General features: G+C 53.4%; 9 protein-coding genes across 9 annotated transcripts; 6 read left to right on the top strand and 3 right to left on the bottom strand.

Moving 5' to 3' along the window:
* Positions 1–1,868: 1,868 nt before the first annotated feature.
* Positions 1,869–3,460, bottom strand: BDZ83DRAFT_584070 (major facilitator superfamily transporter; the record flags this gene model as incomplete). The annotated part of the gene is made up of 2 exons (XM_060505723.1): positions 1,869–2,847; positions 2,901–3,460. 2 exons carry the CDS (start codon positions 3,458–3,460, stop codon positions 1,869–1,871), a joined length of 1,539 nt encoding a protein of 512 aa, XP_060361994.1.
* Positions 3,461–5,648: 2,188 nt separating this feature from the next.
* BDZ83DRAFT_630518 (uncharacterized protein) lies at positions 5,649–5,988 on the top strand. Its single transcript, XM_060508838.1, has one exon. The coding sequence runs from the start codon at positions 5,780–5,782 to the stop codon at positions 5,948–5,950; it is 171 nt and encodes a 56-aa protein (XP_060361993.1). The 5' UTR covers positions 5,649–5,779; the 3' UTR covers positions 5,951–5,988.
* A 1,724-nt stretch (positions 5,989–7,712) lies between these two features.
* On the top strand, positions 7,713–8,083 carry BDZ83DRAFT_630516 (uncharacterized protein). Its single transcript, XM_060508837.1, has one exon. It carries the CDS (start codon positions 7,768–7,770, stop codon positions 8,071–8,073), a length of 306 nt encoding a protein of 101 aa, XP_060361992.1. The 5' UTR covers positions 7,713–7,767; the 3' UTR covers positions 8,074–8,083.
* Positions 8,084–9,741: 1,658 nt separating this feature from the next.
* BDZ83DRAFT_440849 (uncharacterized protein) lies at positions 9,742–10,157 on the top strand. Its single transcript, XM_060503104.1, has one exon. It carries the CDS (start codon positions 9,825–9,827, stop codon positions 10,080–10,082), a length of 258 nt encoding a protein of 85 aa, XP_060361991.1. The 5' UTR covers positions 9,742–9,824; the 3' UTR covers positions 10,083–10,157.
* Positions 10,158–11,727: 1,570 nt separating this feature from the next.
* On the bottom strand, positions 11,728–12,428 carry BDZ83DRAFT_630512 (uncharacterized protein). Its single transcript, XM_060508836.1, has 2 exons — positions 12,316–12,428; positions 11,728–12,244 (listed from the first exon to the last, which is right to left on the bottom strand). Exon 2 carries the CDS (start codon positions 12,126–12,128, stop codon positions 11,913–11,915), a length of 216 nt encoding a protein of 71 aa, XP_060361990.1. The 5' UTR covers positions 12,129–12,244; positions 12,316–12,428; the 3' UTR covers positions 11,728–11,912.
* A 718-nt stretch (positions 12,429–13,146) lies between these two features.
* On the top strand, positions 13,147–14,854 carry BDZ83DRAFT_630511 (uncharacterized protein). The gene has a single exon (XM_060508835.1). The coding sequence runs from the start codon at positions 13,359–13,361 to the stop codon at positions 14,592–14,594; it is 1,236 nt and encodes a 411-aa protein (XP_060361989.1). The 5' UTR covers positions 13,147–13,358; the 3' UTR covers positions 14,595–14,854.
* Positions 14,855–17,622: 2,768 nt separating this feature from the next.
* BDZ83DRAFT_440810 (uncharacterized protein) lies at positions 17,623–19,015 on the bottom strand. Its single transcript, XM_060503103.1, has 2 exons — positions 18,326–19,015; positions 17,623–18,195 (listed from the first exon to the last, which is right to left on the bottom strand). Exons 1-2 carry the CDS (start codon positions 18,717–18,719, stop codon positions 17,804–17,806), a joined length of 786 nt encoding a protein of 261 aa, XP_060361988.1. The 5' UTR covers positions 18,720–19,015; the 3' UTR covers positions 17,623–17,803.
* A 3,371-nt stretch (positions 19,016–22,386) lies between these two features.
* Positions 22,387–23,330, top strand: BDZ83DRAFT_440790 (uncharacterized protein). The gene has a single exon (XM_060503102.1). It carries the CDS (start codon positions 22,577–22,579, stop codon positions 23,207–23,209), a length of 633 nt encoding a protein of 210 aa, XP_060361987.1. The 5' UTR covers positions 22,387–22,576; the 3' UTR covers positions 23,210–23,330.
* Positions 23,331–23,451: 121 nt separating this feature from the next.
* Positions 23,452–26,382, top strand: BDZ83DRAFT_584144 (uncharacterized protein; the record flags this gene model as incomplete). Its single annotated transcript, XM_060505731.1, has 1 exon — positions 23,452–26,382. One exon carries the CDS (start codon positions 23,452–23,454, stop codon positions 26,380–26,382), a length of 2,931 nt encoding a protein of 976 aa, XP_060361986.1.
* Positions 26,383–27,322: the final 940 nt, after the last annotated feature.

The raw sequence follows: 27,322 nt of genomic DNA, 5'->3' as shown, positions 1-27,322 counted from the left end.
GATCTCAAGCACATTCCAACACCGGCCATCCGTCCAGCGGCGCAGCGTAGCCGAGGACCCCGGACCGCGGGAAGGAGTGCCCAACCCGTCATAAATACCCGTAAGCCCAAACCCGGACAACACGATTCCTGCGCCGCGCATGTACATAAAAAGCAAACCGGGTTGCGACATTAGTGCCTAGGCAAGACGGACAACATCCGAGGAGGATGCCTCACAAAAGAAGGAATTTAAATCCCAGAAGGAGGGAAAGGGAAGAAAAGAAAAAGTGGAAAGGTTGCCAAGTCCTCGGGTTCGCGATGGAGTCAAATCAAAATCTTTCTCAAATAATACCTTACTTTACTCCGTACTAACTGGAAGTATTCCCCTACCCCACGCCCACATCCTTGGGCTCAGCTCAAAGAAGGCACCGGTGTTCTCTCCGCGCACCACGCACGCGTCTTTCCCCCAGATCCACTAGGCCCCCCCTATCTTAACCCTGATTTTGACGATTTCGACTTAGTATACGGAGTAGCTGGGTCTGGAACCATGTGAACTCTCAGCGCCTAAACTGGAGCGAGTCCGAACAAAAACATCTCTGCGCAAAGCGGAGTACATCCGTACGGAGCACTCCACGTCCATGGTAAATGAGGGGAACAGAAAAAAAAAAGAGCGCCCCATCGAAAAAACTCTTGGAGAAATCTGGAGCGTGTGGGGCTCACCTACTACACCCCCACAACGGACGCCAATTAAACGGTGCCCCAATAACTCATGGAACGGTGAACCTCGTGAACCGGCCCCATCGCGACGGTTTGGCGCCCACATGATATCGTACGAGCGTGCTTCCAACATCGGGGCATCGCTGATCGCAAATGTCTCACCGCACAGACTGGAAGAGCCCCAGATGGAGAAGGCCCGACCAAAAACCCTGCATTGTAGAAAACGTGGAGTCTGGAGATGTCGGGGAAAGTGAGAGATGTGAGATCGTCACACTGGTGAATCACATCCATGATCCATCCGGGGGTTTGGCCGTACAATTGAGAGAATCCAGGGTAGCGACACGTCTAGCTGTAGTGATTTGATAAATCTTCAGATATAGGTCTCTGTATTATTTTCTTCCAAACGGCAAGAAACCTTGCCTTGACATGGAGACTTCCAACCGTCTACCGGTACCAGCCAGCGTCCTCACTGTTCCAATAAGCTCTTGTCCCTAACCTTAGGGAGTATGGGTTCGGGCAGTGGACCCAATCAGAACAGCCGCACAGCCTGAAGAAAAGCCAGCCAAGCCAAAGAAATCATTATTGAGGATTTCCTGAGCAAATTGAGAATGGCCATCACCGTCTCGAGACGCCGACTATCAGTCTGATCTCTTGAGAACAAGTAGCCGACCGCCGGTTACTGCCCACGCGGCAATAGAAGATGGAGCGGAATAAGTGGGTCCCTGGCACTGGTCTGGACCGGTTCGCCCCCATCAGGCTTAGCACCACCAATGACTAATTTCTCATGAACTGCAAAAGAAAAACAGACAGAGACAAGCCCTCGCAAGCTTCGACGCCCAGCGACGCCGATACTCAGCCAGCGGCTTGGCGGAAAGCTTGTCAACACGAGCGGAAAAAAGATATGTCGTGATGTGAAACACCATGTCGCACACATGTGCTGATCGTCACGGCCGAGTGCGGTAAGACAGGGGGACTTTTTGAAAATGGTATCAATCTTTATATTCATTCATTCGCGCCGTGGCGCTTCCCATGGGGTATTGTGTATGGCATCACAGCCATTGGAGGCCAATGCCCGGCTTCCTCCCTGTACCTGTGTACCGTAATTCCAAAACATTCCAATTGTACTTCCCATAAGTGTTGTACGTCTATCGCTGAGCCCGGCAGCGACTGATCTTACTCCTTGCGGGTGTCCTCGACGTTGGAGGCCCTGATGCTACCCTTCTCCTCGTCGTGGTCGTCAATCTCCTTGGTCTCGACGGCCTCACCCTGCACACCGGCGACGGCGTGCTCGAAGCTGCGGCCGCGACGCTCGGGTCCGAACATGGTGGTGACGACAATGCCCATGGCGATGATAGCCGTGGCGATACCCATGACAGGACCATAGGCCTCGACGCTGTGGCCTGAAGGGGCTCTGACAAAGGTCTGCTCGGAGATGGCGTTGACAATCTGCGCAGAGGGGGACGAGATCATGTTACCCAGCTGGTAGGTGATACCGGGGAAAGAGGAGCGGAAGGCCGGGGGCGAAAGCTCGTTGAGGTGGATGGGAATGACACCCCAGGCACCCTGGACGAAGAATTGCATGAAGAAACCGCTGGCACTCAGGCTGCGCTCGCCCTGGGGAAGGATCCAGGCGGGGATGAGGCAGGCAGAGATGAGAGCAGAGACGATGATGGCGCGGCGACGACCAACGAACTGGGACAGGTAGCCGATGATGGTGCCACCAACGCAAGCGCCAGCCTTCATGAGAATGGAGGCGCGGGAAGCACCAGCGTTGTCCATCTCCTTCTGAGCAATCATGAAGGTGGTGTACGAGTCTTGCGAGGTGTGAGAGTAGTAGTTGAACCAGGTCATGAGGATGATGCAGTAGACACACATCTTCCACTCCTGGGCCAGCATCTTCTTGGTCTCGCGCCAGAAGGCGCCGGGTGAGGCCGACTTCTTTCCGTGGGCCTTGGCCTCGAGGAACTGCTGGGACTCGGGGAAAGCAATGCGGACGAGACCAACGGCGATGGAGATACCGGCGGCAATCCAGAAGACCGTCTTCCAGGTCTCAGTGCCACCACCGACGCCGAGGTTGGCGCAAGCGGCGAGGACGTAACCGAATGAGTAGCCCTGTTGTAGGATACCGGACATCAAACCACGAGCGTTGGAGCTGATAGACTGTTAGCGAGCCATTGAAGGAAAGCAGAAGATCGATTGACATACGGGCAGTGCTCAAGAGCCATGGCAATGGCGTTACCGTAGACACCTCCCATGAAAAGACCGAATAAACTGCGCACAGCCAAGAATTGCTGGAATGTCTTGCTGTAAATGGTGGCAATCTGCAAAAGACCGAGGATGATCATGTTGAGAACCATGGGCCACTTGCGACCATACTTGTCACCAGCCAGACCGAAGAAGGCGGCGCCGACGGAACGGAGGAGCAGAGTCAGGGTGATGGCAGTGGTGATATCCGTCTTTGAGCGGTCGTAGTACTTGGCCAGCTTGGTGGTCTGGATAGACAAGGCATGGAAGTCAAAAGCATCGGCGGTCCAGGCGCAGAAACCGCAGAGGAAGAAGAGCCAGTCGCGAGGGCTGAGCTGAGCCATAAGGCTGATGGGGTTCTTGATTGGGTCGGGATCTTGCCATTCTGTGTGCGTCTCGCCAGTCGGGCTAACAACAACGGTACGCTGTCTCCAGATGAAGAGGTCCTTCAGGGACTGCTTGGCCGTGGCCAGCACGCCCTTGGCGACGGGGTCGGCGGGCTGCGCAGTCGACGTCGACATGATGGATGTCTGTCTGCCTTTGTTGGCTCTCTAAGACACGTTCAAGTGTATGAGTGACTGAGGTGGTTGAAGATGTGATCAAGGGAGAGGTAAAGGAGGAAGAAGAGATGAGAGGATGAGGCACGACTGGTTGAGTTCAGCAGAATGGGATGAAGAGGGGGACACAAAGCTTCTTCATATAGTTGGGCAAGCCATCGATAGCCATGCAGGTTGGCGAATCATCAGACCGTCCATCGCGTCGGTGCCAAGAGTTCACCAACATGGAGCAGGTGGATAAGGTGGTTTCGAAGGAGTTGAGAGAGACAAAAACAAAGAGCACCGGTATCGAGGTCCAGAGTGACCGGGATGGCACCGACATGCTCACGGTTTCGAAAGCGATCATCTCCCATGATGGAACGCTGCAGTGAGAAGCGTGATGATTAGTGCGGGCAGGCTGGCCAATGGAGGCCAGAACTGTTTCTGATGGATGCGTGGGGAGGTCGGAGTCAATGATGCGGGGTCGGCGTCGGGGAAGAGGACAGGATGAGCATGGTGAGGAGGCCAGAGGGAGATATGCTACATGGGAGCTAGATTTGCTAGATGGCAGCTAGAGCTTTCTAGCGGGGAGAGTAGAAGAGCGTACGGCGTGCCTCGATACGGATACCATGCAACTTGCAAGTAGCACGAGAAAAGGCGGCAGACAAGGGGTCGAGGTCGAGGAGACCAGGGTGTTTGTTCCATGCCCATGCCCATGCCCATGGTGGTTGGCGAAGTACGGTCCCGAGAGAGAGCTAGGGAAAGCTAGGGACCACGAGGATTACGAGGGCGCGGACCATGTTGGGATATTGCATACGATGGCGTTCGTTGGCAAGGGAGAGGAAGCGTAGCCTGCGTCTGGTCTATGCCCACTACGGAATTTCAAGCGTGCGGGAGACGGCCTTCACTCCGGCACATGATGGATCACCCCATGCAGCCGGCTTCTCAGCTAGCTAGCTACTGGCGAGGGATCTGGATGGGGAAGAGGTTGGTTGGCGTTTGTAATGATGAACCGTGGTCCATGGGTTAAGCGTCCGTCTCCCGGCATGTCCAAGTGCGGCAAAGTGAGATGCGATATGAGGCGGGATCCAAGTTAACGCGCATCATGTCGAATCCACTGGGAGTCGCCGGCCGGACACCCTCTTGTCTCCATGATAGAACTTCATTTCGGGTTGGTATGCGTGGGAGAAAGTGACGACGGTCTTCGTTTGGTCGCACAAAACGTGTCACACGCCTCCATCTCTCTTGTCTTGGTGTCTGTACTCTGTGGTTTCGGGCATGGTGCAGGTTGCGCTGTGGCAGACCAGAATAGGAAACGGTGAAACGAATGGCACGGAGTAGACCCAACGGAAAACGACTCTCGATTACTCAGACATGGCTGGCCTTTGTCGCGATACAATGTTGAATGGCACTATTGCAGTGGTAGTGATAACTATGATGTTGCGCTGTCGGAGCAGTGTAAGAAACGGATGGAGTTGAGGGCCAAGAATAAGCAGATTGGAACGCTAGGAATAGCAACGGGGGTTCGATTGCGGCGATAGTGTGCACTGTGAGAAGTGAGAACCAACGCCAAACGAAGCCAGGAAGAAACGAAGGAAAAAGTTACCTTAGTCAGGGCCGCGAAAAAGGGTTAGGTTGGAGCGAGTGCAGAAAAAGTTTGCGCCTCACACGTCCAGGAGGTCTTGGCTGTCTGTGTTGGGGTTTGGTCTGTGGAGAGTTGGATGGGGGCGATTGAACAATGTTGCATCACGGCCGAATCCTTCAATGGAGCGGGAGGGAAAAGGTGTGTGTGTGGGAGAAGAGGAGACCGGAGGGAATGGGAGATGAGCAGCAGAGTCAGAGTCAGTGTCAGATATTCGAGATGGTCAAAGGTAAGGGGTACGTACCCTTTCGATTGGATGTTGGATGACGGGAGAGATTGGATTTGGGAGAGAACGAGGGAAATGCAAGACGAACGAACGGCAGGCACTTGAGCAGCATGACCCACCAAGTCACGATCACGCCTGCCTTCATTTTTGTGTTTCTCACGATGATTAAGATTCCCTTCCCGGTCCAGCAGGGACCTGAACCTAAGGGAGAGCAAGACAAGGAAAGCGCGCCTCCACTGGCGTCCCGTGACTCCTCTTCTTTCCTTCGTTGATCGGTTGCTGCCTTCCAGAAGGAGCGCCAGAACACATCCCGTTCAGCAAGGTAGATACGTACACAGTCAGGACTCAACATGGAGGGAAGTCACGCTCAACTTCGGATTTCTCAATTGCACCATCTTCGCATCAGAATGTACTCCTCCTCAATTATGCTTCTTCCATGCCTCGCACTACTGCCGCCACCTGGCTGCAACTTGCAAGAGGGGGGGAACAAGCAACACCGGAATCGCCAGCGTTAATGCCAACACCAAGACCACAAATCGCAAGCGTGGGAAAAGGACGCAGACACCTAAGCAGACGGGCAAGGATGGGCCACGCTGACCAGACGTAGGCCAAGTCGCCAAGACCCAACGGGCGATGAGTCTGCCAAGAAAGTGCTTGTGTCCTCCTCGGCAAGCCATCCCGTCACGCCAAGTTGCTCGGCGCTGCGAGGGAGTTGAGTAAATTGTCGCCGCACTCGACGACGTCGACGACAATTGACGATATCAATGAGGTGAGGTCAAAAAACTGTCGCAAAGTGAGGTCGTTTCGTCGATTCCAGCAGAGCGGTTCGCGAGATCAAACGAACACGTCTGACACGTTTGACAGCTCGCGAACAGATTTCCCCCAGATCATCCCCCATTGGATTAGCAGATAGCCGATCCCGCACTGATGGGTAGGTAATGGGTGATGGGCAATGCCCGCCCAATGCACTAGCAGCCAGCCAGAGTCCGTCCCACCGTACAAGATGATGGAGGAACGGGGAAATAAGCTTAACGGGCGTTATGGTCTGATGCTAATAATCTAGTACCATCCGTATTACGACAGACTAATACTGAATGGAAGAATATGTCTCTCATCCTGTGTTGTCTCTTGGCCAATGAAAATTGTATCATGGACCATAGTGGAGGGGAAAATACAAGTGACATTCAATGAAGTCGAGGAAATTCGCGCACTGCTGTCCGCCAATGGTCATGTAAGTGTTGCGACTTTGCAACCCAGTGACCCAAGCGTCAATGCCTGGCAAATGGCACGCTACAAACAAGTTCGGTGCGTGCGAGTGTCCACCAACCCCTACTATGTACTCCTTACTGCGTATCCATACTTCTTCATCCCCGCGACCCTTTTAATTCCCCAGAGATTCTCAAGTCGGGGCCCCATGATGGTCCGTCGAAACTGTCAAATAGTCTGCTGGCTCCGTATTACCTGCGCATTCCTGGCAAGGCCACGATACTCGTCACCTTTGTGGGCGTCTAGTTAGTTGGATAGTCCGTCGGAAGGCATCCCCCCCCCCCACTGTCACTGCCTCTGCCACTAGTTGACACTCTTTCCTTACTTCCTTACTTCCTTCCACCGTTTCTCGATACCTCGTTCCTTCCCCCATCGCTTGTGAGGAAACGACAAAGACGGTTCTTGGGGAAGCACGACCGGGGACAACCGGGGGCTCCCTCCGTCGGGCGCAACACCGATAGCGCCAATGTCTCCACTTTCCCCCTCCTCTGGCCTGCGAATATTCGGCCATCTTCCGAATCTTTTTCTCACAACTTCACCACATCTGCCCAATGGCATCCTCCGTATTCGCCCCCTCACATTCTCTGCATCACCGTTCCCCACGGGCAGATTTCCCCAATCTTTGTTTCCCCGGCCTCCAGATGTCAAATCTCCAGCCTAGCACGTCTAGCAAAGACTGGAGTCTGGAGTTGTCCGTCCAAGCCTGTTCTTCAATCCACCTTATGCCGAGTCATGCTGGGTCAAATGGCCCAAGGCCAAGGTACGGATTCTCCATAGTCGCACCTAGGGTCCCTCTCCGCTGGGCATCACCACCAACTGAACCATCCACGAGCTACGGCTTATCACGAGTACACGACATCGCAACGTTTGCCAAGACTTTGTACCCTCAAAAACCACGCCATTGCCTCTCACTTGCTTGCCGCCAACGGAACGCCAGTCAGCCAAAACTCCTCCCACATCCCAGTCGCTACATCCAAGCTAATGTACCGCACTGAGCAATTTTGCCTGGACAGCTCCAGAGAAGACCAAGAGGCTGATAGCCTGATGCGACTTGTCCCGGCACTCGACCTCTCCGACCACCGCTGACCACTCACCTCATCTCACCGGCCGCCGTCCCTCCTCTCGCCTGGACTTGCCCACCCCTCGTCTAAACTCAACATGGAAAGACGCCCGCCCCTCGCCGTAACGTGGGAGAGTCCTTCAACCACACATCGACCGTCCTTAATCACAAAAGTGTCTCTCGACGGAATCTCGCTCCCCCATCTCCCCATCTTCCCCGCCTCTCCAACGACATCTCCCCCGTTCAACCCCAAACCCCGAGTATTCCTTGCGGAGAAGAACGGGTCAATCATCCTCGCCAAACCGGGCCCTTTTCGCAAGCTCAACAACACCTGGCCGGCCATGTGCCTGTCTGCACCAGTGCATCCTCGCTTCACCCCACCTCCGTCACCACCCACCATTTGACTATGCTCCGGCGCACATCCTAATCCTTACCGCAACGAGGCAACACATCTGCAAGCGCATCTCCCGAGTGTTTCGAGATCCTTTTCCAACCTTCTGGCCTCTGCTCCGGCGAGCTGCCGCGGCGTGCTTACCCTAGGTTTTTGGAATACTACCATTCCCACCGGCCGCTATCATGCCATGGGAGATACGCACCGAAAAACTCAAGATTCCACCGTGAACTTTGTCCGAATCATTCAAATTCGCCGCTCCCAAACGGCGGTGAGCCGCAAGGCCCTGTTGCGATATTGCCAAAGCGCCTGTCAGTGGAAATCGAAAGTCCCCGATCCCCTCAAACTTGCAACTTGTGCAGATACCACTGTAGCTTCGGGCCAATCGGGCGATATTGAGAGTCGAGGCCACGGCACCTTGATTGACACTAATCGAACGGCTGCTGACGAGCCTCCCGCTGCTCCGGCCAATGTCTCACTTCCCCGGCGCGACTAAGAGTACTTCTAGAAGCCTGGAACCTGGAAAGACCGCACATGCTCGTATTTTTGGAATTGCGTCGCAACTAGCTTCCCAACCTCTTCACCTGTGGACTGTGGTATCGGTGTTCCGATTCTCCTCGCTAGATATCGCCCGGTGGGTTGGTTCTTATCAGCATGTTTCCAAGCACCGCGCATGTTTGAGAACGCCTGGCCTGTGACACCCTGTCTGTGCTGCTTGCGACGCTGGGAATAGCTTGCGACAGGATGTTCCCACTCTGCTTGTTTCTGACAAATTCAGGGTCCGTCGCATGTGCTACGCAACGCATTCGAGTGCTAAGATTAGATGACAGCAGCAAGAAACAAAACGATATCAGTATGCACATCTGTTTCGCTTCAGGACATTGTCTGTTGGGGTCCGACGTGTCCGAGGTGACGGTCCCTGATCAAACCAACGTACAAGCAACCCAAGCTCCAGATACAAGAAACGCCAAGGCCCCCGAGTCCATTTCCCCCCTTTCCTTGGCTAGGCTTTGGCTCAATATTGAAAACGTGGCGGCTACATCCTGCTTGGCAACAGACATGACAAGACGAGCACGAGAATTCCTCGCACACCACTAGGCGCTGTGCCATGAATCGCGACTCCGCTAATGGAGGGACAACCAAGAGGTCAACCGACTTGGCTTACGCACCATTGGCACGACCATGGAGCTTGTTTGCTTAGCTTTGGTCAAATCGTCTCCGACGATGAATACAACCATACATGCCACCTTCTCTTCGAGCCGCTAGCCTACCGAACGCCCGCCTGTCGATCGGTCTTGTTCCTGGGTCAGCCATTCGTTCCGGAACTTCTTCGTGGCCCCCAGCTAGGGCAAGGCTGTCATTCCTACGGTGGCGGCTTTGCAGAGGCCAAGCACCAACATTGACGACCATCGGCTCAATGATGGGGCCTTCTCTCCATTCCGAGTGATGACGATTGATGGACTTCTCCGCTCACTTTGAGATTCTGGGGATCTCGGAGGCCTTCTTGCAGATCCGGGGATATACGGAGATCGTCCTCCCTCCTGCTGCACGTCTTTCACCCGTCGATGCGGGGTTTAAGATCACGACTAACTCAGCTGAAGTCAATCAAAGCCAGAACCCACACTGGCAAGCGCGGAAAGAGAGGAATTGAGCTTGCAATTTTCACAGTGAAGCTTGGCCCAATGAATATTGCCTTGGCATCTTACGATGTTGAAGGGATAGGCTTGAGGCTGTGTAAGGATCTTATGCAGCACGCTTGACGTGATGCTGGGCTCTGTCGTCTCTCTGCGTTGGGTACTCATATCGCTCAACTTCGCTCAGCCTGTCCACGTTCCTAACACAGACGCTATTGGTTGCCCTTGGTCTTGCTCAATTCCTGCGCCTCGTAGGTTGTCAAAGGTCGTGTGCGAAGCTAATCGGAGTCCCCCGGAGGAGCCACCACGGCCATGTACCTGGATACTGGTGGTCCGCTTCTCTCTTTCTTCGCGAGAAGTTGTGACAATAAGCGAGGTCAATGAATAGGGGCCACGATTTGAGTTTCTTAGCTGGCACGAAATCCTCCGGTAAGTTCTCGTTCGGGAATGGAGTCGTCGAGTCTAGTGAGTGGCCGTCTTCTGAATGGTTACTCGCGTTATTGTGCCCTGTGAGGCTTTGCGTAGAAAATAACGCAAATGGTATCGCTGTACCTGATTCAGGAACTTCAATCTCCTGAAGGTTGGATGGCTTGATGTATTTGTGAAGTCAGCGTGTCGATACTCAAAGTCTGGAGAACCATAAGCTAGCATCAGTCCCTTTTACGAGTCCTACCACGACCCTGGCACCTACACATCTTAATGTACTAATTCTGCACAATATGTCCCTTCTGGAGTAAATAATCCGCAAATAGGACGAGGTCCTAGACAGGCAGTCTTGCAAGTCCATAGACCATTCCATTCTTTCTTTTCAGTCGTCAAAAAACGAACAAAAAGAAACCGTACGCTCAGTTTCGCGTAATAAAATCACACGCCATAGTTATGTCATGAATTTCTACTGCTAGTACTGTCATTGTAGAGCGAGCCTGTACCGGATACTTCCTTCGTCCAGCCATAACCAACTCGACCGACCTCGAAAGCTCTTTGGACACCTTGGAATCAGACGTGCTTGAGAAGACCGTCCCTCGAAAGGGATTTACCTCCTCGAGGCCCTCAAACTCTCAAGCCCACGCCATATCCCACCAACTCACTCGATCTGCGTTCCTCCTTGTGCCAAGATTGCACTCCGACTCGTCGGGTCTCGATCTCCATACGAGCTTCTCTGTGAAGAACGCAGCGGCGTAGTCCGTCTCGTCGCCGCAGACGCGTTGGTTGTTCTCTCCCTCTTCCTCGGCACGTACACGGCAGGCCTCTTCTCCCATTCCTATCTGCGGTTCGGATCGTGATGCAGAGTTCTCTTGCCGGCTCTCCGTTGCGAAGAAGTCTCGGGTGCCGATAGACTGCGCTGTCGGCGTTCTCCAGGCGCTGTTCCTTTGGACCCTTTTGTCTTGCCACCGCCTCCCTCCTTTCCCCGTGTGGTTGTTCCTTTTGACCCGTGGAGGTCTCTCCACGGAGCTACTCTTTCAACCCTTCGTATATGGGGCGGCTCGTCGTCGTGGTCATTGTCGTCGAGTAGGTCTAGTGTTGCAAGCCATTCCTTTGCCTCGCGTGTGTGTTTCTCTACTAACGCGGCGCGCTTGAGGTGAGGTCTCTGTGAAGCTTGTATTTCCTCGGCCGTCAAAACGCCGCCTAGAGTTTCGTTTTCGCCCATGATTATGCCAATGCCGGACATGATTGCTACCAACGCGAAGTCGTCGTTCAAGAACGGTGTTTCTTTTGCATTAGGTGGAACGGCGGCGGAGTTGAGGAATCGGAATCCTGTACCAAGGTACGGTCGCGAGAGGTCAATCGATATCATGGCGACTAACTCTTCGTCTAGTTTGGCATAGCCTCCCCTTCCGAGATACGACTGTCGAGGAGCTCTCAGAATGCGTGTTTCGTCGGGCGTGCGTTTCCGCCAGAGAAGCCACCCATCCGAAAGACGAAGTGTCCGAATGGATAACCCTCGACTATGCCTCCATTCGAAATCGACATCGGTCATCATCTCCGCCCAACAAGGATCTCGAAGACGCATCGTGAAGCGCCATAGGCCTTGATACCCCCTCCCGCGGATGATGCGGCTCAAAAGCGAGCGGAAACCCAATGCATTTCCCTGCCGGCCGCGGTCTTCGTGGAGGAGGACCTTGGGGGTGTCGCTGGAGTTGCTTTCCCGGCGGCGGGGGCGTGAAGGAAGAGAAGACTGCGGCTGTTCGAGGTGGACTTGCATTGTGCGACGGGTCTTCTAGCCCGGTAGGCTGACGAGGCGGTGGGTGAGGTGCGCGATGATGGGCGCGGTGGAGAAGGGCCCTGCGTGAATGTTGATGCCAATTGCGTTGTCTGCCTCGGAGGGTTCGGCGTCGTGGGAGAGGTAGAAGAGGGGGAGGTTTGCTGTTTCGGCGAGGCCTGAGTCGAAGATTGAGAAGATTGGTGGGAGGAGGCGGGGGATTGGGGAAGGCATCTTCCTTTTTGTTCCCGTTTCTCGTTACTTGGATTGATTGCTCATGTTGAGTGACTGGTGGGAGGCTCCATGATGATGTTTGTTGTGCTGCGATCCCAGCTTTTGAGACGACGTACCTATATGGGGATAAAAGTCAATTCAGCCGGCGCTAGGAAGCATTCTCCTACTTAGAAGGAAAGTATCGTACATTAGGTGACGTATTACAATGCCCCCAGGGTGGCAGCTTCCTCGGATACATCTTCGGTTCAGTGGCTTCCGTGCAGATCCAGGCTTTTGTTGCCTGTCTTGAATCCTCGGAAGTTGCCACAAGAAGGCAGAAGGTGCAATAAGTCATCCGGCCATTTGATCAACGGTGCCGCTCCGGAACGACCCACTCAAGCGGTCCGACTCGGCGTCTGGGCCGGCGCTGCTGTGGGGTTCGCCCCGCCGCCCCGTTGCGACCCCTGAACAGTAGGTCGGGGCTTTACGGTATAAACACGGAGGTCATATTGAAACCTGTTGTGCATCATTACATTGTTGTCTGCACTCCAGCAATTCGGCCAAGTCCATCTTGGTGTAACCCAACATGACGCCCACCTCGTCAGCGGTCAGGAAGACCACCTGCATCTTCTGATTGAAATCTAAAGGTACTCAGCTAATAGTCAACCATGCTCCATGCGTGGTTCATACAAATTCGGATACGTTCCCTGTTTACTCAGCTGGTATCGAATTCGGATTATCTCCGAGACACGAAAATATGGTGGCTAATCGGATGGCCATTGCCATTGCACGATACGGTATTGATCCAAGACAATAACGATTGTTGGGCGTCAAAGAATGCGAAGTCATTCAGCTGAACAATTTTCATGCAAGCGCACCACGGCTGCCTCGGCCCTGTCCAGACTGAGTAGCAGGAATTTTGGCGTTTTCGGCTACAGTCAACACATACTTTGAACATCCCTCGGGTAGGTAGAATAGATAGAAATCGGCTATTTCATGTTGCCCCGGCCCGTGTTCTTCGATTCTGAACTTCCGGTCGAAAACCTGAAAACCCCCCTTCCCCTCCCTTTATCACGAAATACTCTGTTTCGGTCTCGTCCTCTCCTGTCAAGGGTCCCCATCTCCAATCATCTACCCGCCTGCCGGCAGACACTGAATCAAGGCCACAACAACATAAATTTCCAAATAAGCAACCTATACTCAGGGCAGTACTATATCACGGAGTCTCACGGAAACATCAAGTTCAGCTCCATGATGATAGTCTTATTCGTGGCATTGCTTGGCTTGGCAGTGAGCGTAGCAAGCCAGCTTCCCCCCGACACCGTCTACCTAGGATGCGGCACACCTTTCGCCTTCCAGCAGGTCTTCACCTTAACCTCTGTCGATATCAGCAATAGCGTATCGGTTTGTCGAAATATTTGCTTCACGACCCTCGGCCGCTCATACGGCGCGATCTTTTCGACCCAGTGTTACTGCAGCAATGCAGGTGTTACCAATATCCTATTCTCACCTGGTAGCCCTAGTAATTGCAATATCCTTTGCCCTGCAGATAATACCCTTTACTGTGGCGGTTCTGTCAGCTCCGCTCAGTATTTCAGCCTGTTCGACTTTTCTATGTCGACAACGACAACGACAACTTCAACGAGCTCCTCGAGCTCCTCAAGTTCTTCAAGCTCGTCCAGTTCTTCCAGCTCATCGAGCTCATCGACCCTGACGACCTCTCCGACATCCACCGACACAAGTAGCTCAACTACTTCAGGAACGAGCAGTACTGACACCTCAACAACTTTGACCTCGTCATCATCCAGCACTTCGAGCTCCTCAAGCAGCGGGCCAACAATCACCACTACGGACTCTAGTACTACCTCTTCCTCTTCACTCACCTCCTCCTCAACATCTTCGACAACTTCAACGCAATCATCAACTACCCCTTCTTCAAGTTCAGGAACAAGTTCATCCACGAGCACTTCCAACACTGGTAGCTCCAGAACTAGCACGGGGCTTTCTACCACCTTGAATCTGAACCCAAGTGCGAGTTCGAACGTCACGAGCAGCAGCGGGACGACCAGCTCTTCATCCTTCATCGGCTCTTCCTTGACATCCGGGAGCACTGGAACATCTACTTCTACTCCTTCTTCCACTACCGGCACGACTAGCGGGAGCTCAGGATCCTCCGTCATCTCAAGCTCGACTACAACTATTAGTTCATCGCCGTCTATACTCACTTCCTCGACGACTTCTGGTTCATCTCCGATACCAAGCTCAAGTTCAAGCACTCCGACATCCGCGACCACATCGAGCACTAGCCAGACTAGCATCCAATCGAGCACATCTCCATCTTCACAAGCCTCCTCCTCTGGGATTCTTTCCACATCGCTCACAGCATCATCATCCACTCAAACAAGTACAGCTTCGACTTCTCAGATTACTGCCGCTTTTGTTCTCACCGTTTCGGTTTTGCCTGCTGCCACTGCATCCGCTGGTTGAATGTTCAGATGGGTTGAAGGAAAGGAGATAATGCGAGGCGGACAGGTGAGAGAAACAATGCACTTCGGTCACCCTTTGGGTTCGGACGTCTGAAGAGGTATATCTTGTGATCATTATTAGGTTTTAACATCGAGGGCACGAATAATTGACGTGATTTTATTTACTTGAAGCTGAAGAATATCAAACACGTGATAGTCAAACAGAACTACTTCTGCTCCTGTCATATTGTCTCTAAGATAGTCAAGCGTGTATTGGAAGCCAATCTTATGTCATGCATGCTGGATCTATCAACGCTTTACTTCTCATCATTGGTGCGGGGACCAATGTACAGTTGTGACTACAACACCCTTCTTAAAGACCTACGTTGAGCTGTTTGACCAGGTCAACTGCCTTGGCATTGACACAAGTAGGCATGTGTATGCTAGTAATGTGTGCAACAGCGTTGACCTCCCGAAACCATACTAGACCAGAATCTTCATCATTACCAATATCAATAGGTTATCAGTAGAATGTTAGAGGTATTGAATGACGGAATTTACCTAGAAGACTGCATTTTCTCGATGAATCTACATGCACGGAGACATCTCATGCTATTTCAGTTGTCATGAAGCTGAGCTGTGCAACTTGGAGATGGGAAATAATGGAACAAGATGGGTTTCTGCGTTAGCACTTGCATTTAACAAATTTGAGACCCACGATACCCGGTAGGTCCCAGGAGTCTCCTTGATCTTTCAAATTTCATCCGCAGTCTTGTATGCTCAGCTATCAAGACAATACCTAGTCTTGCGATTTCAGGTAGTATCGATCAACATCTGTATCATCCAAGTCGACGTTGTTGGAAAGGCGCATTATTCCCCGTACTTAGTGGCGCCCTTCTCCGTTCTTGGCGGAAAGAGACTTCAGCAATCTGTAAATGTCTGTGTCAAGCTTCATATGTACTGTACAACTCCTATTAGACTGTTGTGAAGATTTATGTAGCGGGCTTTCGATGTTTCGCCCAACCGCAATTCAACACACTTTTAAACCAAACCAACCAGTCAATCAGGACAAAAGTCGTACCTTGAAGAGATCAACAAAATAATCACTGGCTCCCCGTTGCCATAGCACTTGTCTCCCTCCGACGACTGTTTTGCCGTCGTCGGCGATCAATAAGGGGGAGTGTTCGATGGATCCCCCTGAGATGAACTAAATTCCCCGATCCGATCCACACGTGCATCCTGCCTGCGAACCGGATCCGCCTAAATTTTCTCAGCAGCACACGGACCGTCGACGGCCCATCGTGAATAAGCCTCATGGAAAGAGACAGGGCCCAGGGAACCATGCATCGTTGGGCTGCGATGGGAGATTACGCAGTCTTACAACCCGACTCTACTGGGGGATGGGGGCTCTGAGCTCTAACAACAACAAGGGGGTTATTTGCCGCAGGACTCGAATGTGACAGGTCGATTCTCTTTCTTCTCCCTGCCTTATGAGAGCCATTTGAAAGGATCACTGGTTGCGGACTTCACGATGGCTTCATTTCCAAGGCTAGTGATACCACTGGAACGGTGTAGCCGATACCCTGCACACCAACTTTTCTTAACTTGGCAATGAAATGAGGGCGGCTGCCAATATCATGCTTCAAGGGGTGCATCGAGCTTTTCCTCCCTTGCCGAGTCCTAGCTACCAGGCACGAAAGTATGAGAAGAATGGAAAAAAGCATAATTGTTCCTGATATCAGGTGGGCCCGGGAGTGTGGTAAGTTGCCGCGGACCCGTGGCGTAGCGGCGTGGGGGTCGTCTATGACGGTGTGTTGCATCCGGCTCAGACGAGCCATCACGGTAGGTGACATTTGTCACCGCAAGGAAGAACAGCTCGGTCAAGCTTTTTCACGGCGAGGTGTTTGGCTACCTGGCCGTTTTCCTGCGGCCACCTTCCTATTCGTGCCTTGATGTTCTCTCGTTTTCACGGGTTGTCGGTGGGTGGCATTGATATCGGCCCTACGGGTATTTTTGAAACCAAGACTTGACGATGCGGCATAGTCACTGGAGCCCGTCCGGGTTGCAGATGTGACTGAGAGAGAGGTACACGCGTCAACGGATAGTTATTGAGATGGCAGCATCACATGTCGAATGTGATGTTGCGTGCAGTGTCAAGATTGCAAACCTTGCCCTGATTCACGGCGTGCTGAGTATGTTGGCCGTGTCGAGTCAATACTGCTGCAGCATCACGAATCACCGACGGCATGCTATCAAAGTTTTGCATCGCAGCACGCCAATATCTCATCCGTCGTCATGCAGCATGCCGACGACCCAAAGGGGGTGGAAAGCAGAATAAAACAGCCCCCAAACTATGTTGGGCCTTTTGCCCAGCACAGCGCTCGTTTCATGCTGAACTTTGAGTTATAGATCATCCAATGCCGGATGGCACTTGAAAACGTGTGGTGGATGTTCGGCGCGGACTCACCCGCCGTTGACTAGACTGCAACGCTTACACCTACGAATGCATACCTCCCTCTTCGAGCAGCTGCAGGGCTAAGATAGTTCGGCCACATCATCAATGATCAGCCCGTAGAACAGAGTTTCTGTTTAGTCCGGCTGCAACTTCCGGACCATCTGCGATGCTGCGATGAGAGGGAAGAGTTGTGGGCACACGAACCGCGAGATGGCCCCGATACCGCCTCTGTTTCGGACGGGATGCGACATTAAGTGGACCATCACCGACCGGACGAAGAAGGTCTCATCTTATTTTAGGATTTGGGCTCTACCGACACAGCTTTTGTTTCCCTGGCAGGCTCGGGGCTCAGCGTTCTGGATTTCTGGTGGAGATCTTGTAGCGGAAAATCTTATCGTGTGTGACAAAAAATAAGGACTTGAGAAATGGTCACAAGAAGGAGGGAAACTCCACCGTTGGGGGAGAGCTCTTCCCTTCAGGGGCCTGGACAAAGATGCCTCTTCGTTCCCTTGCGCACATCACACCAGGGGCCCCCGATAGGAGTTGTCGACAGGGTTTTCTTGCCGCTGCGAAAGTGCGAGGGGGCACGGGTAGTCAAATTGCCATGTGTGTGGATCGGAGGCAATGGGCTGGAACTTTGAACAGGGCTTCCCGAAGCGTGATGGATATCACGATCATGAGGCGAGGCAGAGATTTAAATCACAATTTGACAAACAATCAGTTGGACCACAAAGGATCTGGAGTCGTGAGGGGTTCTACATTGCAGGAGGAGCGCGTCAGACCAGATTCTGGCCCCTAGATCCCGGCTTCAAGCAACAAAAACCCATTCCTTCCCTCGGATCCTGTACCGAATCCAGCTTAATGGGAAGAGAGGGGAAGACGGGATAGCTGCAGGACAGTCCCAGTTGGGGCCCCGGGGGCGACTTTATTGTGGAATGGAGTAGTTTTTGGGGTTCCGCCGAGGAGGAGACATGCGAAAAGGCGATAGCGCAGAGTAGTGGGAAACTCGGTCGGATCGTGAAAGTCTTTTTTAGAGAAAAGGAGATGGGGACCTGAGGGGGAGAAAGGGAAAAAAAAAGGACATCTCGAAATATGGACCCAAGGCTCGGGATTTCCGGATTAGGGAAACCGAGAGGAGGGACGTGAAAGGGACGTGAGCCTGTGAAAGCTGAGTGAGTCGACGATGAGCGACAGGGGGCCCCTTTTTGTCATCACACGGACGAGCAAGACATAAGCTGGAACGGCCGATATATCCACTCCCGCTGGCCCGGTGGAGAGGTGAAGAAGGGTATTCGTACGGATAGGTAAGATGGACGAGTGTCCGTGGTTCAAGTTGGGAACCGACGGGTCCGCGGGCTCAAGATGACGGATCTCGGTGCCTTGCACAAAGGAACGCAGGAGGGGGAGGAGAAGCTTCGTCTCTGTAGCTTGCTTGGCATCAGCGAAATCTGGCGTAGAGCTTCTCGGGACTCGAGAGAAGGAGCTGGAGGGGTCACCCCATCTTCCTCCCGTCGCGGTAGGGCGGTCTAGAACGGCGACCGAAACGATTTCTTGCGGTGGGATGATGGGGCGTGTGTGTGGACGGATCTGATTCACGATGATTGATGCTCCTCCCGGTTCCGGTGTCCCGGGCGGCACGGGAGGGCGGGCAAACGCATACACGCAACGCACGGCACACACGCACGCACACATACACACATCGGTGTCAATCACGACTTAAGTTCGAATGAGATTGGCAATCTGTGATGGCAGCGTCGGTGCGTGGCATGAATGATGGACGGCGCGCCGCATGGATGCTGTGATAGGGGGAGTTAGTAGGAGGGGAGGCCAGGATGGTGAACGGGCGTCACAGCCTCACTCAGGATAGAAACAGTAGATCGGTCATCGGTGGACACATCATGGTCGCGACCGTTGCTGTGGCATTAGGGTAGTGTAGTGTGGTAGTTCTATCAGATACGAGGGTTACGCGCGTAGACTCGTAGGGGAGGGATTCCACTGACAGAGAAAGAAAAGGTATGATAGATTGGATTATTCGAATGATGAAGAACAACAAGAACCGACGATGGTGAACCTTGGGACGAATCAGGATCGCCAACTCAAAGTCAGATCACAATTCCAAGGAACGCTGAACAGATGTTCATGTGATAGTGGGGTCTGTTTTACATCATCGAGTAAGGGTCGTCGTCCGTTCCGTCCTTCGTTCGAAGGGGACCCGGAAGATCGACGAGCCAGTTGGAAACGGACAGCAGAGCCTCTCGAACGTGTCACTCTAGGTGGTGTCCTGTCAAGGACGCATATCAAAGAATAGCAACAGCAGAGAATGTGACGGTAGCAAACCAAGCTGAGTTTGGAGATGGACCTTCGTTCGTCTCTCGCTAGGCGGACTTAGTCGGCCATCCGGGAGGGTGGGAAAAAGGGGGGGGGGGGGCGTGTGGGATGGCCATGATTTTGTCGATGCTGCACCGTTCGCCCCTACGTCATATAGTCTCGCCATGGCACGTCGACCGGTTTTCGCAACCGCTGGCACCGGTGGCTCGGGATGGACGCAGGCGGCCGCGCGAGCGCACAATTTTCCTTTGCATTTTTTTGCCATTGGCTAGGTTCCGCGCTTCGGATGTTTGGCCCGGGAGACAATGGACGGATGTGAACACTGCAGACTGTAGCTCACACGGGGGCTAGCCAGCGCAGAGATGCTCTGCCAGATCGGGGGATTCCTTTCTAGCATAGATACGCCACTCAGCCCAGCAATGACAATGCCCGCCGCGGCGGCGTCAGGGGTGCCATGATGTTCGGCCAGGGAGCTGCCCTGATTGTTTCGTCTGTTTGGCTTTTGGGAGCCCTGGAGCTAGCAGGGGACGGAGGGGTTCCGATGGCAGGCTTCGGAGTCATGCGAAAGATGATAATTTTTTGGAGGGGGAGGTTTTGTTTTGAGAGGTTCTTTCGTGTGTGTCCGAATGTGACTGTTTCTGATAATCCATCATCCGCTCAGGTACGCCGTTGACGAGATGATCTCGAAACGGAATGACACTGTGACACATGGCAGGTTTACAGAGTGTGAGAGTGATTGGCATTCTGTGGCATTGCGGCGAAAAAGCTAAGATTTGGTGATCTGAGGGCAGAGCAGTTCGGTAGCAAATGATGTGTGTCTGAGCTGACACGAGCAGGTGATACTGGTACTGCCGAACAGGAGTGAGAGTGACGACTGCACAATGAAAAGGAGCATTCCAGAGAGAAAACTCAAACCAAGGCGGCGAAATGACGACTACTAAAAAGGTTATGGCAAATGGCAAACGGAGTCTCGGTCGGGCGCATTCTGTTATCTCAATCGGCCCTACGACCATTGAAGCAACCGATTGGGATGCAAGATTGGTTCATCGATCACATCTGCGACAGCACTACGGCAGTGGTTGCTTCTTCTTCATGTGCTTGCTGGCTAGCCATTCGTAGTTCTCTCTCACTCTCTAATCTGTCTGACTCTAGCCGCCGCCCGTGCTTGAACCTACCACACCTCCGAAGTGCTTCCCGTCCACACCCTCTCTAACCTCTCACAGGGAACATGGCTTGAGCACACCCTCCCCCTTTGGGACTCTTTTAGGTGTTCTCAAGGCCCAGAACGGGCACCGGCGACGGGTCGACGGACCTAACAGACTATAGCGGAACGGCTAAGGTAAGTCAGATCGCGCCAGAGACGTTCTGTTGGGAACGCATGGAAGAAGTTGGGATGCCAATGCCCGTTAGCTTGAAAGGTTTTCTTCGTTCAGCCCGTGCTTTTCGGAGTCTCTGGCTGGGCTACTGCCGGAACATTGCCGGCCGGACTCGGTGTTCGTTGTTGAATAATGAGACTCTGTATGAGTTTTGACAGCATCTGAGTTTTCAAACCGCGTTTTCAATGTTCACAGAAAGACGCGTCCGTGGCGTTAAATTGAGCCTCTCTTGATAGTTTGAAGGCGAACTAATGCCAACACCCGTGGTCCAGAAGTCTAGAAGCAGTTCATGTACGCTTTATGGAGTGAGGCAAGTGATGTGCGCACCTCACCTCCTTGACACAAGTGTCCTCACAGCGTTCGTCTCCTGTGCTCTTGTCATTTCACACCTACAGATACGGGCAGTGAGGCACACGGGGCTCTCCTCACCGTGGGCCAGCCCATTCTCAGGTGAGAGAGAATTATCCGTACGAACTTGAAAAGGGCCAAGAGAGGTGCGGGTATGGCGCGCGTAAAAGACGCAAGAGACTCGACTGATAACGACGACAGCGAGTCCACTGCGTAGTCTTGGTGCAGGCACGTGTGACGCGAGGCAAGTGCGCTAAACAGCTCCAGACGGTCTGCGACTGTCGCGAGAAGAGGCAATGATAGGCGCCTGGTGGAACGAACAGCTCAGCAGAGCTTCACTTTAGGGCAAGTCGGAAGCGCAGGGCTTCGGCAAGCTGCGAAAGCGTACAGTAGTAGTGAGGTAAGGTGAGGGTGTTGGAGGGGGATGGGGAGGAGGGGGTGAGTTGAAATGACGGCATGGGGGTCACCGACGCAGGCACGGGGGGGTTAGCTGCGCTGCACACACTCTCTTTTCAGAGAGAATGCACAGAATGGAGGGCTAAGGGTTCCTGGCAGGGATGGCGGGAATCTTGGAGGGCTGGAGGGGAGGGAGGGGTGGCATCTTGAAGACTCAATCACGTCCTTCAAAGCATTTGGCTTTGACGCCTGTCACTGAGTCTCTCAGTCTGTCGTCTGTGTATGACTCTCATTCTCATATTCAGTAGCATTACGCTCACTCACCCTCTTACTCATATCTGTACACGCACTCACTCACAGTCTCACACATCAAAGTTTTCACTCACTAAAGGGTCTCACTGTATCACTGAGAGAACGGGAAGGTGTGGCGGTCTTCGATAGGGGTTTCCGCGGCAGGATCCACTCTTTCTAGCACACTGCCATTTCTAGCGCAAGGGAAAATCCTCGACGGCGGCAAGAGCTGCACACTAAGCAGGTGAGGTACGTATCGCAAAGCTACACAGGTACCTTTCGGCGCGTTCCCTCCCATTCTGCCGTGCATTTTGCCTCAGGTTGCCTCTTCCCTCCATCTTGTCGCCTTTGCAATCTCGCAGACTGCAGCAAAGCCGAAACTGCACAGCACGGCATGGCAATCTGCAAGCTCATTGCACTAACAATCTAACGGTTCCGACATAGCAATCAATGTCATTACTCGACACACACTTCCTTTCGTTAGCCACACACTCGATGCGGCTCGAGGCTGGAGCTTGCGCACTCTTATCGCCGAATCCACCCACCACAACATCGTCGACTCGAACTTCTCTCTCCACTTCTCTCTGACGACTGTTGTGGACCCTTCGTGTTTTTTTCTCGCTCGCCCGTTCATCCCTCACACAGCGTTCCCAGTCAGCGTGCCAGCACCCTCACGTTCGCTCGCTCTCGCTCGCCCCGCCAGCCGAGAGAGTCCGTCTGGCTTGGCCTAGGTGCCATGAACAAGCAGCAGGGCCACAGCCCACTCCTCGTAGGGCCCGGCATGGCGAGGCGTGGGATTGTCAATCATCCATGGCCATGATGGGTGTGGTGACGGAGCGTGGGGCCATGGGCGTGAACGTGGATATCGACGTCAAACATGGTTCAAGGTCCTTTTCTCCACCACCATCACAGACCACAGACACACAGCTGCAAATACTCTGTTTTCTACAGATGTACGGATACGCCGTGGCGTACAAGTGTATGGATACCACAGAGCAGAGCCGTCAATCTTGCGTGATAACACAGAGGTCGCACCAAACACGCCAATCCTCTAGCACCGGGGCCGAGAAACACCACTACGGTCACCACGCTCCAAGCAAGGAACCGGCGACGAGTCGACGACGGGCCCGTGGAGCCTCCCGGTCTGCTCGTTGCCGTTTCTGTTGCTGTGTGTTCCTGGGATCTGCTTTCCTCCGCTCGATTCTCAGCTGTAGCTTCTCCAGTTCTTTCTCCCTTCTCCGTCTTGTGTTTTTCGCCATTCATTACGTCCCGTCTCTCCGCTCCTTCCGCCTGCTTTCCAAGCTTCCCGACTCCATTGATCATCCCCTCTTCGCCCTCCTCCTCCTCTTCCTTGACCTCCTCCCACCCTTCAAACCCTCTTCAACTAGCTTTCCAACTTCCTCATACAATGGCGCCTACTTTCCACGAGTGCTACCGCCGTGAGGTCCACTGATGACACTACCCCACGATAACGAAGACACTATTCATCCATCGATATCTGGATACTTGACTCGATATACCCAGAAAATCTGCATCTTCACCAGCAGCTCTAACCTACCCGGTCACAGCTATCTTGTACAGAGGCTCTTGTATCACCAACTGCGATATCTTCGTAATTAGTTGAGGACAATCGATCAGCTTCAACCTGCAGCTTGGAAACGGCGATCACTTCCTCTTTAGACAACATGTCGGGCTCGCCTCAAGAGTCCGGCCAGACGAGCTCCGGCTCCAGCAACACACCACCGAATCCTTTCGAGAACCCATCACAGGAACAGCCCAAGCTTCGAACTCCACCATTGCTTCACCCTTCGTCGGCAACACAGCAGGCTCGAAAAGAGAAGAAGGAGAAGAAGAAGGTTGGCTTCCATGCCGACAGCCCTCAGCCTAGCCAGACACCCCTGGTAGACAATCGGCCACCAAGCATCGTCATTGACGATGACTACTTCGCGCAGTCAATGTCCCCCGAAGTTAACCCCTTTGATACACCCGGACGCATTGCTACTCCAAGACGAGACAACGACGCAACCCCGGCGGGAGCTCCGGATGCTGGTGAGCTGCGCCGTGCTCTGACCCAGGTCTTGATTTCAGAGAATCAAGAGAACAACCCTTCCGAGACGCCTGCCCGGCCCCGGCCCGTGCTCCGCCGTAACACCAGCTACGATGCACCAGAGGAAAGGCAAAAGGCCGACCTCGCTGAGCAAACCGCCGGCGAGCGGCAGCAGCGTTCGGGTCTGGAGGCTCGCCAGCGTGCCAACCGCTTGGCTGTTAGTGTCGAGAACTACTCCTCACCCCCTTCTCGTCGCAACTCCATCGACGGTTACAACCCATTCAGCGATGACGAGGAAACCGACCACGTTACCGGCTTGAGCTCTGCGGTTGATGGGTCGGATGAGCGACGAAAGGTCCGGTCCCGTCCCAGAAAGAACTCGCACCTGGATGCCGAGAATCTCGTCCGATCTCACACCAGACGGGCCAAGAAGGGCGGCCGCGGACCGAATGACTACTTCAAGTATGAGGCGCCTCCAGGTGCTCGATCTGGCACTGCCACGCCCACTTTGGAGCAGTCTTACGCCCACGACTATGTCCCGCCCCCGAAGCAGTATCACGGAGGCATTCTGTCATCGCTCCTCAAGCTCTACAACGAGAACGGCAGCGGTGGTAGCAGTGGTCGAAACACGCCGGGTTCCAACACACCAGCTACAGCAACGCCCAATCACTCGCCTCCGGGCTCTATGCCAGCCTCCGCTGCGCCCTCAACCCCTGGATCTCCTCGGCCTTCTCGCCCCAACAGTGGCTTATTCAACTACCACAAGAAGCAAGGCTCTCGTTCCTCCATGGCTCTGGCTGAGCTTATGAAGTCGTCGTCTGCCATGGCAGGGCCGGCTTCGAGTGTGTTTAGCCAGGGCTTCACCGAGAAGCTCAAGACCGAGCCCCCGTCACGGCCGAAGAGGAAGAAGTCTGGAGTCTGGGGCGGATCTTCACCAAAGTCATCAAAGTCTGAAGACAAACACCGCATTACTAAGCACATTGCTCAGATCTTGTCGAGGCATAAGTATCTCGTCAAGCTGTGCAGGGCGCTGATGATGTACGGAGCTCCAACCCACAGACTGGAAGAGTACATGAAGATGTCGGCACGAGTCCTCGAGATCGAGGGCCAGTTCCTCTACATTCCTGGCTGTATGATTATCAGCTTCGACGACAGCGCGACCCACACCACCGAGGTCAAGATCGTCCGCTCCGCACACGGTGTCGATCTAGGCAAGCTGCGCGACGTGCATGACATCTATAAGCAGGTTGTCCACGATTTGATCAGCGCCGACGAGGCTACCATCATGTTGGAGAGTATTACAGCTCGCAAACTCAAGTTCGGCAATTGGATGCGCGTGCCCGTATATGGCCTCGCCAGTGTGTGTGTCGCCCCCTTCGCCTTCCAGGGACGCTTCATCGACTTGCCCATCGCTTTCATTCTCGGTTGCATTCTGGGCTGGATGCAGCTGATCCTTGCCCCGAGCAACGAGCTGTATGCGAACGTCTTTGAAATCACCGCCTCTATCGTCACCTCCTTCTTGGCCCGCGCCTTCGGTTCCATCAACAATGGTGAATTGTTTTGCTTCTCCGCTTTGGCACAGAGCTCAATCGCCCTGATTCTTCCAGGTTACATGGTCCTCTGTAGTAGTTTGGAGTTGCAAAGCCACAACTTGGTCGCTGGCAGTGTTCGCATGGTTTATGCCATGATCTACACGCTCTTCCTCGGATACGGAACTACGATTGGTACTGCCCTCTACGGCATGATCGACCGCCACGCAGAGTCGAGAACGACCTGCACCAACCCGCTTAATAGGAATTGGTACCTGTTGTTTGTGCCGGGCTTCACCCTCTGCCTTTGCATTATCAATCAGGCCAAGTGGAAGCAGACGCCTGTCATGATCACCATCTCGCTCGCCGGCTTTCTCGTTAACAGCTACTCGTCCGACTTCTTCGTCGGCAATGCTCAGATCTCGAACATGCTTGGCGCCCTCACCGTGGGGTTGCTAGCTAACCTCTACTCCCGCCTTGGTCGGCATGCCCACAACTGTTTCCTCGACTTCCTCGACTGGTGGGATCTTCGTATGGCCCCGCGCTTCGTTAGCGCTAGCCGTCGTCGCAACGAGCGTCCTCGTCCGGAGATGTACCAGATGTCTGGCCAAACCGCTGGAGCTTCCGGTCCCACAGGCGTCCATACCCCCGGAGAGAACACGCCCGAAGGATCGGCCCCCGCAACACCTACTACCGCTGCTTTCTCTGAGAAGGACAAGGCCCAAGGGGTCGTCCCAGAGCGGAAGCGCACTGTCGGATATGGACTCGCCGCCGCCGCTATGCTTCCAGCTATATTTGTGCAGGTCCCTAGTGGTCTCGCGGCAGGCGGGTCGTTGTTGGCAGGTGTCACGTCGGCTGATCAGATCACGAACAATAATGGTACTTCGACATCAACCGACAGCTCCGACCTTAACAACTCGGCCTTTGCGGTTCTTCTCAGTGTCATTCAAGTCGCCATTGGTATCACTGTTGGGTTATTCATGAGCGCCCTCATGGTTTACCCTCTGGGCAAGAGAAGAAGTGGCCTGCTCAGCTTCTAGTTGATGCGATTTCACACGGTTATACCGGCATGGTTTTGGCTCTCACCGCTATTTGGGAAGCTTTACAACAATCGGAGGTGGAATCACGAGCCGGATGTGGAGTTGGGGTTCGCGGTGGAGAGCTGGGCACAAGAGGAGGATTCATTGACGTTCAAGAAGGAGTACAGAAGGGCAAGCATATGACATGGCACTATGGCGTTAATCGGTAGCGTTCGTTTGGATTGGGTTGGATTCACTTTGTTCTTTCAAGCATTGGCCACGGAGTAACAGCATAAGACGTCGGATCTTGGCGGCGACAAATACAGCACTAGACAATATGGAGACTATAGGCGTAGAGATAGAACAACTGGATCCGAGCTCAGCTCTCCATACTTTATTTTTCCATTCTTTTGCTTGACTTGACTTGCCTTTGTCACAAGTTGAATGTTGTAAACGTTCTGTCTTTCAACGCCTTTACTACAGATGCAAAAACGTAACAAGGGGAAGCAACCAATTCAGTTTCGCGTTATCTTGACAAGTGATGCTCCCTTGACACAAAGGGTCGGCAGGTCCACGTAAGTAGAATTCCTCCCGGATGAGCTGTTGTTGACCCAATCCCCTTAAGTCAGACTCGACACCACATTACGATCATGCCCAACCTCTTCGGCCTCGACGCAGAAGGACTCGCATTTATCGTTTGCTGGTGCCATGGAACCAACTGCCACCATACTCAACTCCGATGGTGTCAATGCCCCAGCAAGGTCCTCGATGAGCAAGTTGGCACTCAATTCTTTCTGAAATAGAAAAGAAGATGGTGCTTTACCCTCATAAAGGTATACGATAGTTGATCTGTTGGTGTACCCTAGGGGATGATGTCGTACCTTGAGGGCGTATAGGAGGCTATATATTTCGGACCATATCCTACCAGATTGTTTGATTATTCTAGGAGAAACACCACTAA

This window comes from Colletotrichum acutatum (genome assembly GCF_030867785.1).
Source record: "Colletotrichum acutatum strain CBS 112980 chromosome Unknown BDZ83scaffold_87, whole genome shotgun sequence".
In the NCBI taxonomy this organism is placed as follows: domain Eukaryota; kingdom Fungi; phylum Ascomycota; class Sordariomycetes; order Glomerellales; family Glomerellaceae; genus Colletotrichum; species Colletotrichum acutatum.
This window is presented reverse-complemented; position numbering and strand designations above follow the sequence as displayed.

Excerpts from the sequence above, each read along its gene's own strand:
- BDZ83DRAFT_630518 (XM_060508838.1), top strand. The coding sequence starts at position 5,780 with ATGCCTCGCACTACTGCCGCCACCTGGCTGCAACTTGCAAGAGGGGGG.
- BDZ83DRAFT_630516 (XM_060508837.1), top strand. The coding sequence starts at position 7,768 with ATGGAAAGACGCCCGCCCCTCGCCGTAACGTGGGAGAGTCCTTCAACC.
- BDZ83DRAFT_440849 (XM_060503104.1), top strand. The coding sequence starts at position 9,825 with ATGCTGGGCTCTGTCGTCTCTCTGCGTTGGGTACTCATATCGCTCAAC.
- BDZ83DRAFT_630512 (XM_060508836.1), bottom strand. The coding sequence starts at position 12,128 with ATGCCTTCCCCAATCCCCCGCCTCCTCCCACCAATCTTCTCAATCTTC.
- BDZ83DRAFT_630511 (XM_060508835.1), top strand. The coding sequence starts at position 13,359 with ATGATGATAGTCTTATTCGTGGCATTGCTTGGCTTGGCAGTGAGCGTA.
- BDZ83DRAFT_440810 (XM_060503103.1), bottom strand. The coding sequence starts at position 18,719 with ATGTGTGCGTGCGTGTGTGCCGTGCGTTGCGTGTATGCGTTTGCCCGC. Across the intron at positions 18,196-18,325 it reads CTCGTCCATCTTACCTATCC|CTTTCACAGGCTCACGTCCC; the intron begins GTACGAATACCC and ends CGACTCACTCAG.
- BDZ83DRAFT_440790 (XM_060503102.1), top strand. The coding sequence starts at position 22,577 with ATGGCCATGATGGGTGTGGTGACGGAGCGTGGGGCCATGGGCGTGAAC.